Source organism: Neopsephotus bourkii, unplaced genomic scaffold (assembly GCF_033783945.1).
Source record: "Neopsephotus bourkii isolate Nb327-2 ecotype Australia unplaced genomic scaffold, CSIRO-AGI_Nbou_v1 NB_1600, whole genome shotgun sequence".
NCBI lineage: Eukaryota > Metazoa > Chordata > Aves > Psittaciformes > Psittacidae > Neopsephotus > Neopsephotus bourkii.
The window spans coordinates 1,566,559-1,581,876 of NW_026902076.1; the positions used below are offsets into that span (position 1 = coordinate 1,566,559).

General features: G+C 45.7%; 1 protein-coding gene across 1 annotated transcript; it reads right to left on the reverse strand.

Annotated features, from left to right (window-relative positions):
* Positions 1-1,086: 1,086 nt before the first annotated feature.
* LOC133222449 (cygnin-like) lies at positions 1,087-3,297 on the reverse strand. The gene is made up of 3 exons (XM_061372137.1): positions 3,176-3,297; positions 2,414-2,501; positions 1,087-1,301 (listed from the first exon to the last, which is right to left on the reverse strand). Exons 2-3 carry the CDS (start codon positions 2,469-2,471, stop codon positions 1,168-1,170), a joined length of 192 nt encoding a protein of 63 aa, XP_061228121.1. The 5' UTR covers positions 2,472-2,501; positions 3,176-3,297; the 3' UTR covers positions 1,087-1,167.
* Between the last annotated feature and the right edge of the window lie 12,021 nt (positions 3,298-15,318).

Below are 15,318 nucleotides of genomic sequence, written 5' to 3' on the forward strand. Positions count from 1 at the left end.
TCTATATGCAAGGTTGTACTGGGTTTGTTTGGTGAGATTTTGGTAGCAGAGGGGGCTACAGGGGTGGCTTCTATGAGAAGCTGCCAGAAGCTTCCCCCATGCCGACAGAGCCAATGCACTCGGCTCTAAGACAGACCCACCACTCGCCAAGGCTGAGCCCATTGGTGACAGTGGTAGGGCCTCTGGGATGATGTGTTTAAAAAGGGGGAAAAAATGCGCTGTGCAACAGCAGCTGAAGAGAGGAGTGAGAATACATGGCAGCTGCAGTCCTGCAGACATAAGGGTCAGTGAGGAAAGAGGGGAGAAGCTGCTTCAAGTCCTGGAGCAGATATCCCCCTGCAGCCCCTGGAGGACCCCACACAGGAGCAAGAGCATGTCCAAAGGAAACTGTGACCCTGCAGGAAGCCCGCGCTGGAGCAGGCTCCTGGCAGGACCTGTGGCCAACACAGATGAGGATGGACAAAACCATCACAGCAGAAAAAGCTGCTGCAGATAGCCCCTCTACAGGCCCAACTATGGCTGCTGTATCCATAGGCACCTGTAAATGACTCCAAGAGATGCTGTTGTGGGTTGTCTCAACAGAGAAGTGTTTGGGAACTAGGGGACAGGAATTATGTTCCCCCAGAGGTCCTTCTAGAGAAGATCTTTGTAAGATTCTGAAGAGAATATGTAAGCACTGCAGCCACCCCTTCCTGCTCGTTACCCAGAAATGGTAACAAGTGTCTTGCCTAGATCCCAGATGGATACTGGTTTCTTGAGACCCAGGTCTAAACCAGGCTTCTTCCCACATATGAGACCCTTATGTTTTGCCATGAGGCTCAGGGGTGTTATTCCAACCAGACCTTTTTCAACCACCATTGACAGAATCCACTCTGAGAACCAGAGGAGAACTCTATCTGTTTAGCACTTTTCTGATGACTTCTGTGCAAAAAGAACAATGAAATGTGCTGCTAATGGGCCTCTTGGGCTGTGTTTGCAGAACCTGTGCTAAAGCTTTCTATGGGATCACAGGACACCAGTAACCACACCACACACAGAAGTTCCATCTCCTTTTTTTCTCCTTTTATTTATAGAGAGGAGGGGGTGACAATTGGGTTGGACAGGTGAAGAGCTGCTCCCAAAGCCACCACGGTGCCTCCTCTTCCCCACGGGCTTCCTTTGCAGCTCCTATTTTGCCTTCCAGCCGGGTGGGAGGCAGCAGTAGTACTTGCAGTCAGAGGAGAAGGACCACACATCCACCTTGGAGCACTTGCTGGAGCAGTAGCCCACCTTGGGGCAGTACTTCCTGATCTGCCCATAGCCTGTAAGGGGAGACAGAGGGAGAGTGGTTGAGTCAGAAGTGCCTCTGTGTCACTGTCTTGCCCTCCCATCACCTCTGGGTATAAGTGTGCCACAAGCCCAGCCCCAAAGCAGGAAAGGACCTTGAAGAGCACAAGCCTGAGAAACCCTTGGTGCATCCCTCTCCCTGCAGCTGGTGACTAAGGGCTGGTTGGTGACACATATGTAGTTTGGGAAATAGGTGCTTCCCAGGAGAGCACATTCATTCCCCTCCTGAGAGACAGCCCAAAACCAAAGTTCATAGGGATGCTCACCTATGCAATGCTGCACAGGTGTCTTGCACCTGTCATTCAGAGACAGGATTAGAGCAAAGGAGCAAAACCAACACCAAAATAGTTTCAAAAAACAGAGTTGGTGATCCAAAATGTATGGAGGGTGTCTCAGGTGGCAGCTTCTGTGGTAACCAGAAATCTGACCTGTGTGTGTTGAAAGAGGCTCAAGTGCCAAACACTAGGCGCCAGGTGGGAAACTGTTGTCCTAAAATTGCTGGGAAATGATGCCCAGTGTGAAGGGATATTGGACTGGGGACCATTTTGAGTCCCAAATCTCCCTTTTGTTCATTGAAGAGGGAGGTGAGAACCAGAAGTGGAGGGCTATTTGTCAGCTCTGCACTTTAAAATTACTGGGAACTGGACTGAAACATCCAAGCAACTGGTGTCTATAAAACACCCAGTTCTCACTTGATGCTCCATGGCTAAAATCACTTCAGTAGGACTCAGCTCACCTTGATCTAGAGGCATAAAAAACTTCTAAAACATCCTAAATGTACCCCTGACAGTATTTTAAAGTGATTTTGTTTTTCTTTAAAGATTCATTTTCTGCACATAAACATAGAGCCCAATGTAAGATAACCTAGGGGTAACCAAGTCACCTGCATGCTTGCAGGAGGCCAGCACCCATCTGCATATAGAAAGGTCTAGACACATTTATACAGGGAACAAAATCACAGCCTTTAAAGGCAACGGAAGATCAGGTTTCTTGAAGCTGCCTATTGAATGTGTCGCACTCTGACCCCCATCACTCTGGTTCTCCCACCCTTGTCCATCTCACCTTCCAATGCAATTCACCCCCTTACCTGGGACAGCCAGGGAGACCAGCAGGAAGACAGCGAAGACAAGGCAGAGGAACTTCATGGCTGGAGTTGATGCAGGATCTCAGCGAGGCTGGAGAGAGGAGGATTGGAGAGAGCCTGAGCTGGACTCTGCTGAGTGGCAAGGCTGGGGATCCTCACATTTATAGTGTGTTTCTGGGCAGAGGATGGGGCTGGGGGAGGTCCTGTTGCGCATGGGACCTCTCAAGGTTCACTGCACACCCACCAGCCCTTGCACCCTATACCTGGGTATGTTATCAAAACTCTGCTCTCCCCACATCTGGTATCAATACCCAATTCAAATGAAAACCATTGAGTGTGACAGGAGCGAACCGTGAGTATATAGAACAGATCTGCTGGGGCAGAGGGACCTCTTAAGAAACAAGATCAATATCAAACGGCTTCAGGCCTTTCTCAATCTTTGGCAGGGATGCAACTGCATGTAATAGAGCTGAGCCATGGACACAACGTACTGATAAACTCTTCCTTTGTTGCTTAGGCCTGTCTCCATGAGGGGCTGGACAAGCTGAGAGGGGCCCTGGTGTGAGTAGCCTTGGCTTGGGATGGACCTGGTGTCCACGTATCACCCTTTCAGGAGCCAGGACTGAAAAATCTCTCTGATAAATTTAGCAAACACCATGTTCAATGTGGCCTGTTCTGTCAGCCCCTCTCATGCCACTGAGGAGCTGAGAGCCTTTTCCCAGGAGCCTGGATGAGCCAACCACTTGCAGACACTTTGATCATCACCTCTTCTTCATAAACCCTCCAGACAGACCTGTGGTCTCAAGTGTTCTTAATTTCTGGGCTGGAGATAGGCTGATCCCTGCTGCCTGGGGAGCTCTGATACTGACAGAAGGTTATTCAGTGAAATGAAACCTGACTGCACTGGGTCTGCAAGGCAAAAGTATCTCAGCATTGAGTGGCAGCATAAGGAGATAAGACCCAGTGATGGCAAGCTTACTTTCACCTTCCAGGAAAGAGGTGCTCCCAAAGAGCACTTCAGACAAAAATCACCTCTGTGTACAGAAGCAGTTGGGAAGTAAAACTGAGTATTAGGATTTGCTAGAATGGGCGCTGACAAAATCAGTGGGTCGCTGTAGCAGTTTTGAGGGTACTTCATGCTATGTACTGCGCATGCTGCTGGTGTCCCTGTCTCCACACACATAAGCAGGACAAGAAGAGGTACAAAGGATGGTAGCAAGGATGGTGAAAGCTGGAGACTTATTTTCAGACAAAGAGATAGTAATTATGCTGGGACTGTTCCACTATTGGGGGAGACGAGTGTGTGGAGACAAGTGACAGCGATATCAAAACTGTAAATGTCCTTGACTAAGACAGAACTATGAGATGACATACAAAAGTATGATGCATTGAACAAAGAAATTATTCTTTCATACTGCATACAAGATGGTGCAATTCATTGCCATGGATATTGCGGAGGAAGAAATTGTAAAGGTGTTCCAAATGCAAGAAAGGCAGTCAATCTATGAAGTTTGCTCTGCTCTGAGCAGCTGGCTGGACCAGATGACCTCCAGAGCTCTCCTCCACCTTCTATTATTGTATACGTCCATGGAATCCATAAAATTAAATGAGGGGCATTCAGCACAATGATATGGATCCACCAACTCAACAATACCCAAACCTCAGACTGCTGGAACTGAATGCACTTCCAAACACATGCTAGTGCATGTTTGCCATGTTCTTCCACTCTTCTAAGCATCAGATCTTCACCACTGTCAGACTAAAGACACTTGGCTAGATGGTTCCCTGCTACACAGGGAGCAACAAAGTTGGTAAAGGGTCTAGGGCACAAGGCCTATGAGGAATGGCTGAGGGAACCAGGGTTGTTTACCCTGGAGAAAAGGAGGCTCAGTGGAAACTTTATTGCTCTCTTCAACTGACAGGAGGTTGCAGTAAGGTGGGGGTCGGTCTCCTCTCCCAGGTAACAAGCATAGTTTGAGAGGAAACAGCCTCAAGTTGTACCAGGGGAGGTTTCAGTTGCATATTAGGAAAGATTTCTTCAATGAAAGGGTTGTCAACACTGGAACAGGCTGCCCAGGGCAGTGGTGAAGACTAGAGTGGAGTTTAATACTAGGGATGTGGCCAGTTATGCCCACTGGCCTCAGGACCACACAGTGGGCCCTTGTACCATTCAGTTTACCAGCAAAAACACAACCATAATGATTTATTCTGTCTTGTCACCAAAAATGCAGGGAACTGTAGATGCCCTTGTGAGAACTGCAAGCTGTCCTCTTCCCGCTATGTGGATAGTTGAAGAAGAAGAAGAATCGCTCATAGTGCACCTGGGTCTTGAGCAAGCCGGGGAGTATTTGTGTGCATGGGTGCAAGGGCGGGCTGGGAAACAGCCTGGGGAGTGATTGTTTATAGAACAGAATTTATAGTGACTGTAGACAGTCTGCGACTGATGTGGTCTCTGTTTGGCTTCATAGTTCAGACCTGTATCTGTATGCTATATATTACCATGCTATAGTGAATAAAGAAGAACTGGAACTGGAACTAGAACTAGTTGTGAAAGCAGTGTGTGTGCATGTTTAGCCCCTTTCTTTACAGATGCTGCAGTCCTCAAAATCACTTCTCCACATCCCTAAGGCAGAGCTCCTTACAATCATAAATCACCCATCTCAGAAATGTTAAACCTCTTGAGGAATATCACCAATAACTGGTCCTCCATATCATTCCACCTTCTTCAAGATACCATGCTCCATCCACTTGAAATGCCATCCTATAAACAACACTGAACTTCACTGTTGTGGTTTCAGTCCACTGTTTCTCATCTGAACCTCCCTAGTCATGGGGAACATATTATTCCCTCCCCATGTACTCTTTATTCCAGATTTGGGGCATCACGGGTCCCCCTTCCCCTCCCCATCATCTCAATTCTTCCAGATTTTTGTTACAGATCATATTTTGTTGGTCTCTTAACAATCTCAGCTCTAGGCTCTCCCCAGCCATCATCTTCAAGTATGTTGCCCTAAGCTGTAAACACCACACTACCTGAAAGTCTAGCAGTATGGAACAATAAATGGATTAATTTAAGTGCCTGACAAGCGATTACCCGTTGTTTGTTTTGTGTTTTAGAAAGAATGATTTCTGCCTTTTCCATAACAGAACGACATTGTACCATTATGTGTAACTTGCTGCCCGCTGCAGCCCCATACCTTTCCTGCAGAATCTCTGCATTGCCAGATATTGCTTATTCCACCTTCACCAATTGTTCCTGTCTTTTGCAAAATAAATGCCAATCTCCAGTGTTTTCCCAAATGCTGCAGCCCCTTTCAGCGTCCTATTTACAAATGCAGTAAATAACAGTCTTCATTCCATTATGCAATTTGTTAATGAAAACCCTGTATAGTTCAGAACTCAGAACAGCCTTCTAACATGTCCTTCTACCATCACCATGGTAACTGGAAATTTATTAAATCCTGTTCATAAACCATTTTCTCTTTCATTTCCTTTAGGCCATGATCAATACTGAAAAGAAAACCAAAACTGAGAGAAAAATACCAAATGAATGTGATGAAAATGTTGCAGAGTACCACATTTGGGGGAGACTCTTGAGGAATCTCACTGCCACCAGTCAGGGATGGATGCACCCTGAAAACTAGTCCCATGATGGATCTATTCCCGCTATTGTTCATTGTGTCTGTGCCTGGCAGACAGTGTCCAGGGCTTATCAGGAAGGTGCCCAGACTGAATCCCTGCACCCCTGGGCAGCAGCTCTGCTGTGGGCAGCCTCAGCTGGCACTGGGTCAAGCAGAGCTGAGCCTGGTGGCTGCGTGTGCTGGCAGTGGAGTCCCGGCAGCCGGATCTGGACAAGGGGGAGCTATCCCGTGTGTCCGGGTTGGTGAACATGGCTGGCAAGTTGTGAGGAGAAGCCACTGGAGCATGGACCTGGCTGCCAGGTGCCTTTGTGAGCAGGACCAGTGGGTCGGGGTGACATTGCACAGACCAGCCAGCAAGCAACACCTCCTAGGAGATGGGTTTGCTCAAGCTTCTCCTCCTGCCACACTGCTCAGGCAGGAGTCCATCTCTAAGCACCACACGTCTCTATCTTCCTTTTGGATGAGCATTGTTCTTTGTTCCCATGCACCAAGATCTTCCCTGCCCTCAGACATGATCATTTTCTACAACACTGTTGTTCTACTGATCCATGGCCACCCAGGATACATGGCAGCTAGGAAGCCATAGAGGACAGAAAGAACTAGAATGTTAAAATCAGGAAACACAACCTTCAGAGTCTTTTCCTGGACAGTCTGCAGTGGGTCAATTTTGAACAGAGACTCCAATGGCCTTAAATGTTGTATGTTCAGATTTCTGAAGAGTAAACCGGAGAAAGACTCTTCCTAGTCTCTCATCTGTCACTCATTTTCCCCCTTTCCAGATTTCTCCATTTCTTCTCTCTTTTTTGTTCTTCTCCCCAGCTATTTGCCACTACATTCATACCCCCCTAGCCCCCTCCTTCATTCTTTGTTTTGTTTTCCTTTGCACTTTACTCTCTCTTTTCTTGCTTCCCATGACCACTACAGGGAGGTCATTTCTGCAACTGATCATTCACAACCTTTTAAACTCAATAAATTAATTTACTGGAATTTTGAAAGAAAATAAACTGTTACACTAAGCATCTTCTTTTTACTCTTGACAAGCAACCAGGTTTTTTCAGCTGCAGAGTTTATTTTATAGCTATTGAACGTGTACGCTTCTATAAATGTTCAACAGGGAATCCCTTGTTCAAGCTATTCACATTTGAATTCAAACAAACACCACCACTCATTGCTAATGTTGGCTCAGCATGAAGAGCTGCAGTGTTTGTGTGGATTATTTCTTTTCTGGATGCAAAACCAACAGCTATAATTTACTCCTTTGAGTTAAGGCACAAGGATCAGAAAGGATGAGCTCGGATGAGTCTGCAGACACACGGAAGAAACCAGTGCCGGGAGATGCTGAAGCACTCTGCACCACAGGAGAAACAGCAGAGCTGGAGAAAAGCCAGGAGAGGAGGGGAAGGATCTTTTCTGTCTCTTCACAAAACATATTTTTTACTGTATTTTTGCACTGGTATGATCTACCCTTGATGTATTTACTTTTTTCCCCCAGAAATTCTAGAGCCATTTGTCCCCAAGCAGATCTGTCACCTTTCACAGATGTTTTCATGGGGCTTATTTCTTTCCAGCTTTTCCCTGAAGAGACCTTTGTGCTCCTTGTGTTGTTTACCCGGGCTGCCCCTGTACCAGCGCATTAAACATTCTCAACAGAGGTAATAAGGAATGAACAGTCCATCATCATGATATAAATCTGGATTTATTTTCCCTTATTTGTTACCTTGCAATTACCAGTTTTTGCAAATCTTTCCTGGTATGCTTACCAATGAACATAGACTTGGTCTCGCCTACTTCATAGTATCAGGAATGAAGGATTTTTACTTCACAGCAGTGGTAACTGCCATATGAATTAGACTCATGATAGTGCTAATGAGGTGCTCCAGGAAAGGGACATGCAATGGATGCAGCTGTAGAAGGTGGTACCTTGACAACTAAACAAGAGATAAATTATCCAGCAAGGTAAATAATTATGGTCTTTGCTGTTTTTTCACCTGTATTAATTATGTTGGGCACATTCTCAAGGGGGAAAAAATGCAGTATGGAAACTGCCTTGTCGTACCCCATATCCTATTGCCTTTCAAGTGATTCAGATAACTATGAGCTATCTGTGAAACTTCCATTATAAATTTTCATACAAGCAGATGGAAGTCCTCACCTAGTTCTTCCAAAATGCGTTTTGGTTTTGTGCCTTATGGTGCCCAGAGGACCTCCCTTTTCCACTGCTCTTGGTTCATCCAGAAGGGGGAAAAGACAACAGGGTGAATGGCTCAGACAGTGAGCCAGCAAAGGAAACGGAGACCTCCTGACTCCTCTGGCTCTTTGCGGTTGAAAATGTGAAGCCAAGTCCTTGGCATGTCTCAGTCAGCTGAGCCTTATGCTGTGAAGCAAGGAGATGTCAAAAGTATAACTTAGCTCATCTGTGGAGGCAAGGACATTCGCAGCATTGGTTCATTTTGCTATCTGTTTTTCTGCTGAGCTGCTCTTCACTAAAGTGCATTTGATGATACCTGATGCTTTCTCTTCGCTAAGAAACCCTATTTCATCAGGTTGGTCTGTTGAAATATATTCAGCACAGAACACACAATGCATTTTCTTTTGTGTCCTTGCTCACCTGTTTGTTCTCAAAGCCTTGCATAGTACTGAGATCAGATCATAGTCACCTGGGTGATTTTGGTTTAATCCTCTCTCTGAACTGTAACACTGTGTTTGCTGTTCTCAAGATTGACAGTGCAGTCACTGACTGAAAAGATTCCTGAGAAGTTCTTGTTATTCTCACTAAGTATCCCACATTTATGGACACTTCTCTGTATCTGGGGAAGGATGGCGTGGAATAAGGCTCTTCCCTTCTGTGGGACTGGCTTCCACTGTGACCATTCCCGGTTGTTTTAGATTTTCTGACCCTACTGATTCCTGAAGAGCACAGCAAAATATTCATCTGTTGGCTGTGTCAATGCTCTCCACGCAGCCATTGTATTACAATAGCAGCTCCGCTTTGCCTCTAATCTTACTGCAAAAGAGACTTTTACTCTGCTTCAGCACCGTTGGTTGGTTATAGCACAGCTTGACTTTTCTCCAGTGCTCCCTTTCTTTGTGTCCTTTTTGATTTCTGACATGGGAAGTCATTGCTTTAAATTTATACCACTATGTACAGCACAGAGTGGAACAAAAGCATGCACAGGAGCATGTCTGACCCTACTGGGCTATCCTATCTCTAATCTCTTAGTCACATATAAGCATGGGTACTCTGGCCATTTGTTCTTTATTAACTGGAGCCATTAATTGGATCCTGAAGGAAGAGATTTTCACTTCTGAATGTCCAACAGAGAGAACACTTACTCGCATGCTGAGCACCCTTTTTCCTCTCACAGGCAACGCTTTAGGCATAACCTCAAGCTACTCTAGACACTCAGCCTAGCAAACCCTAATTCAGCCTATTCATATTTGATCTTAAATACTCAGCACAGCCTAAGCAGTCACTCCCGAACTGACAATACTGGCGTGTGGTACCAGCTCCTCACATTTAAAACCATTTTCTATGTTTGAGAGGCTCATGGGAGCTGTAGACACACAGTGAAGAGTACAGAGGTGCCTATTGTAACCCAGTGTGCACAGATCTATGGATTTTGTAGGGAAATGCAGCTGTGGGAAGCGTGGCTGATACACAGAACTACTGCCTCAGGCTGGCTTGGTGGCCAAGGAGAGTCCATAGAGGAAGAAGGTGGTTGGCTGTTGATGCTGCTCTGCCCTTGTTTTCCAAAACAGGCTGTTTACTGCTCTTTCTGCATTAGACATAAGCTGCCTCATATCTCTGTTACCTCTCTTTGGGGAGGCTCATATGGGTCTATGAAACCTGTAGCTCCTCAAGTCCCCAGCCTACTCACCCAAAACTTTCTAAGCCTTTGATTCATAGAATCATAGAATAGTTAGGGTTGGAAAGGACCTTAAGATCATCAAGTTCCAACCCCCCTGCCATGGGCAGGGACACCTCACACTAAACCATATCACCCAAGGCCTCGTCCAACCTGGTCTTGAACACTGCCAGGGATGGAGCATTCACAACCTCCTTGGGCAACCCATTCCAGTGCCTCACCACCCTAACAGGAAAGAATTTCCTCCTTATATCCAATCTAAACTTCCCCTGTTTAAGTTTTAACCCGTTACCCCTTGTCCTATCACTACGGTCCCTAATGAAGAGTCCATCCCCAGCATCCCTATATGCCCCCTTCAGATACTGGAAGGCTGCTATGAGGTCTCCACTCAGCCTTCTTTTCTCCAGGCTGAACAGCCCCAACTTTCTCATCCAATCTTCATATACTTTCATGCAGTGGGTTTTCAGCATCACAAGGGCATCCTGGAATTGGTTAAATGGTTCTTCAGGTCCTATTGGTGTTGCCTGTTTAGCTGACTGTGAAATGTGGTCTGCGGAAAACACTTTAGTTGGAGACTTTCCTCCCTGTTCATCAGCGCTTTGATGAAGAACCACTGCTATATCAGATGTATCTGCAGCATAACCACAGTGCTGGATAAAACGAGAATACAAATAGGGAAGAAATGAATTCTAAAGTCCCTTTACACAACCATGACAAGCCTGTTCACTGTGTAGGGATGAACTAATAGGTACACAGGCTGCAATTATTTATGGGGCAACTTGCCAGGTTTCACCTGTTCTGATCTTCCTGCATAAAACCCTTTGGGTTTTTGAAGCAGCAGCCTCAATCAAGTCTCCATCAAGTCCAGGGGGGCTGGTTTTGAAAATATATTAATTTGCCCAGAGGTTGCCCAGAGAATCTGTGGCTGCCCCATCCCTGGCAGTGTTCAAGACCAGGTTGGACGGGGCTTGGAGCAACCTGGTCTAGTGGAAGGTGTCCCTGCCCCTGGCAGGGTGTTGGAACTAAATGATCTCTAAGGTCCCTTCTGACCTAAAATATCCTATGATTAATTTATATTTTTCATCTTTCATGATGCAGCTTTCTCAGGAATGATCTGGTAATTTCCTAAATTTGGTCAAACTCCCTGAGCTGAGCTTTGAAGTCATAAAGAATTACCCCAATGTAAGCACCTCCTAAGACACAGAGAACCCAACCCACATCTTATGGGAAAACACCCAGAACTGTATTTTCAGAGCACCACAGCTTTTAAATAGTAATATTAAAAAATGAGTTCGTAAACAATTTGTTTCATCACCTCATATTACCCTCATTTTCTCCTTCAGATACAGTTGGAAGAAAAGCTCTGTTCACTTGGATGACAATAATGCTTTCTTGTGGTTCCAGAGAAACCATAGTTGTCTCAATTGCAAGCTGTAGTCACTGTATAAATGCCTGTATGATTATTTGTCCATTTAAAACCATGTTAAAACTTAAACAGGGGAAGTTTAGATTGGATATAAGGAAGAAGGTCTTTACTGTAAGGGTGGTGAGGCACTGGAATCGGTTGCCCAGGGAAGCCGTGAGTGCTCCATCCCTGGCAGTGTTCAAGGCCAGGTTGGATAGAGCATTGGGTGGCATGGTTTAGTGTGAGGTGTCCCTGCCCATGGCAGAGGCATTGGAATTTGATGGTCTTAAGGTCCTTTCCAACCCTAACTATTCTATGACTCTACAATTCTATGATTCTATGTGCTGGTCAAGATAATTTCATTAATGCCCCCTTTTTGTATGCTGCTGTCAAATGGAAAACCCTTATAACAGCATGGGTTTCTCTTATCTGTCACTAAAATCTCTTTCACTCTATATTTCCCTCTCCACACTGACAGACCTTGGGGTCCCCAAAACATTAAGTCACATCCAGAGCTAAACTTGCAAAACCATCCATACTTCCACCTAATAAATCAGGTCAGAATCATAGAATCATAGAATAGTTAGGGTTGGAAAGGACCTTAAGATCATCAGGTTCCAACCCCCTGCCATGGGCAGGGACACCTCGCTCTAAACCATATCACCCAAGTCCTCATCCAACCTGGCCTTGAACACTGCCAGGGATGGAGCATTCACAACCTCCCTGGCACATCAGCACTTGAATTAGATATCAGACACCTACGCAGTGGCCTAAGTTGATGTTTTCTTCAGAATTCAGTATTTTTGAGTCTATGAAAAAGGTTGGGTTTTCTCCTAGCAGTTTCTGGAAAAGCCAAATGCAGACAGTATCAGGTATCCTGCCCTTCCCACACAGGTAGCAACGGGTGCTAGGGCAAGTCTGGGGAACAATTGCACCTTAGTGATTGTTCTCACTCACTCAGAATAATTGCACTGCTTTGCTATCGAGCTGTCTGTGTGCTTCAGGTGGCCAGCACTAAAGATACTCCAAGAGCACAGAGACCTGTAGATTTGCCCTTAGTGAATGCTTGGCTAACTCCATGGCAAAAACCCCGACTTTCCCAAAGTGAGGAGAAAAGAAACGCAGAGTTTCCTTTTCATTGTTCAAACTTCTCCCAGGTTGACAAATAAAAACTAAAAAAAACCACCAAATTTGAGATGGAAAAGCTCTGCAAAATATGTTCTGGATATTATACAGTGTCCCACCTTTCCTTATGACAAAATGGAAAACAATCACCAGAAACCAGCTATTCCCTGGAAAACAAAACAAAACAAATATGTATTCTGCTAAAAATAATTGATTATGGAAACTCAGGTCTGAGGAACACTTGTATCTGCAGTGCTGGGTATGTATCACATATCTGCTCTATCACATCCTGCCAGCATCCTTCTTCCTGTGATCCGACTTGCCCACTCACTCTCTGGTTGATCAGTCTCCAGTCTGATGCTGTTTTGGTTTCAGTAGAGCTAATCAGGAAGCTCTCCCACACCTGCAGGCTCCCTCTTCCCAGCTGTCAAGAGGATGAACCCGATTTGCAGGAAACCATGTGATTCAGATAGGGTTTAGTGAAGAAGTGTGCATGGTAGCTCTTGGTATACTGACAGATATTAATGGAAAACAACATACCTGACTCCTCTGTTATTGTAGCAGATTTTGTATAAACAGAGAAAATAATCTGATTCTTTATGGGAGGGGTTTGCTCTCCACCTCTTTCTCTTCCAGACCCCATGGCTACATCCACACCAGTAAATGGGGCACTGCCAGCACCAGCGAAAGAGATAAAATTTAGCACAGCATACTTGGTCTGCACAAGATTGGCTCCTAGGCAGAGCTCAGGAATTAGCACATTATCATATATATTATTTATATTATTATGTATCTATTATATATATATTAGCTTCCTAATACCCAGGAAGCTGCCTACTGCAGATCCCTTTTTGGGAAGCCAGGAGATCTTAATACCCTGTGTATGGCTTGGCCATGCCAGCTGGCCTCACGGCTGCCTTGATTTTACCCCTATGGTTGTGGTCACTGCAATTACAGATGATTTTCAGCTACAAACAACATCTTTTACCCTGTGCTTGTGGCTCTTTCACTCCCCTTCCTAGGAAAGTATCAGAGGGTAAAGCCGCTGGCTGTTTGGATAATAAGATCACAGTCTATTTCAGGAACAAAACCAAGCAAATAGAGAGCCCTAAAAAATCCTAGTGCTTGTCCAAGAGACAAATGGTCATGGGACTGCAGCATATGGAGGGTGATTCTCTGCTATTCTGCAGCCAATTACTTCTTGGATGTCACAGACAAAACCCTGCTGGTGTGAATGCATGTGGTGGTGGAGGAGAGCTTGCTTGATAAAAAGCCTAAAATCTTGATAACCACTTCGGATTTGGGGATGTGGACTCATCAGGGAGTCCAAACCAACCACATACAACCAGGGAGAGGAACCTATGGCCTGGGGTCCTTCAGGGTGATGCAGGAGGAGTGGACAGAGACCCAGACAGTTTCTGATCCTGCTCTCCAGCTGGGAAATGAAGACTTGGGAAGAGCCCCTTCTCCTGCCGAGGCCAGACAAACATCTTGGCAAACCTCTTCAGGACACGTTATGAGGCAGAGGAAAGCAGATGGACAGGCATTTAGGGGTCTGGCAGGAGGAATCTCTGGGTATTTGGCAAAGAGCACTGATTTAGCAGCATTCCCTTCTGCTTGGACACTCCTGCATGCTACTCCTGCTTGACAGGGATGTTGTTTCTTAGGAGACTTTATCAGAGCAAGTAAAAGCATACGGTGCATGGAGCTACCTTCCAGAAGCTGGCAAACCTTCATTACCCTGTCATCTGTTATCATGAACCAAATATATCCTCACAAACACCCATGTAACTTCTCTCCCTTGTGCAGGGAGGTCTGTACCCCCTTGCTGTAAGGTTATATTAAAAAAGGTGCAGTGGCAGCTGTGAGTTTTGGAGTGGGAATGCAGGACAGGATAATTTGTGCAGGATCAACAGAAAAAGTTGTCAGGCCAGTGTGGTTTTATTGCACAAGAGGCATGTTGTACTCTTCATGATGTCCTGTACATCTTGTGTTCCTCAGAAGACTGTAGTCATGTTTACTGACTGATATCAGGGCTGTATTGTGCCAGGCAGTGTTGAAATACAGGAAGGGAAGGAGCCTGCTCCAAGCGCTACTGATCCTTATTTTACAGGATGTTCCTTTGGAAGACATGAGATTCGAGTCAATTTTGTTTTTGAGTACAAGCCCTTCATCTTTGCCACAAAGCAGTTCATTTTCCCTAAAGCACATGGCAGGAAGACAGAAAAAGGCAGGCACTGAAGCCCATTTGAGTGCCAGTCACTTATCATCTTAGGCACCCCTTATTCCTTTCTCTCAGTGTAATATCTGACATGGTCTCAATTGGAGGACTATTTCTGATGCTTTTTTCCTCTGAGCTGGTAGAGAGATGATCCACTTCCACACATGGGCTGGGGGTTGCAGGGTCATCAAGACTAACATGAGAAAGCACCAGGTTTATTAGTCCTGCAGCGCACAGCCACTGCCCAAAATTTCCCTCCTTCACAGAGGCAACAGTGCCATTTCCCTGCTGGCCACGAGGCTGAAGCCTTTGCTTTCCTTTACAGGCACTCTTCAGCTGAGTATATCCCACCCCTGGATAAACATTCAAGGCCACGTTGGACAGGGCTCTGAGCAACCTGATCTGGTAGAACATGTCCATGCTTACTGTGGAGGGGACTTGAACTAGATGATCCTTAAAGGTCCCTTCCAACCCAAACCATTCTGTGATCCTACTGAGGATGCTCTTAATAAATATAACTCCCCACAGCACCATCGGTGAGATGGAGACCACCCCTCACAGAAAGAAGCTGCTCCTCGGTCAGTGGGGTCTGACTGTGCTTCATGAGGATTGTGGCTGTGGTACCATGGGGATGAACAGGGTGAACCACG

Coding starts and splice junctions, on each gene's coding strand:
- LOC133222449 (XM_061372137.1), bottom strand. CDS start 2,471: ATGAAGTTCCTCTGCCTTGTCTTCGCTGTCTTCCTGCTGGTCTCCCTG. Junction 1,302..2,413: donor GGTCTCCCTGGCTGTCCCAG/GTAAGGGGGTGA, acceptor CTCCCCTTACAG/GCTATGGGCAGATCAGGAAG.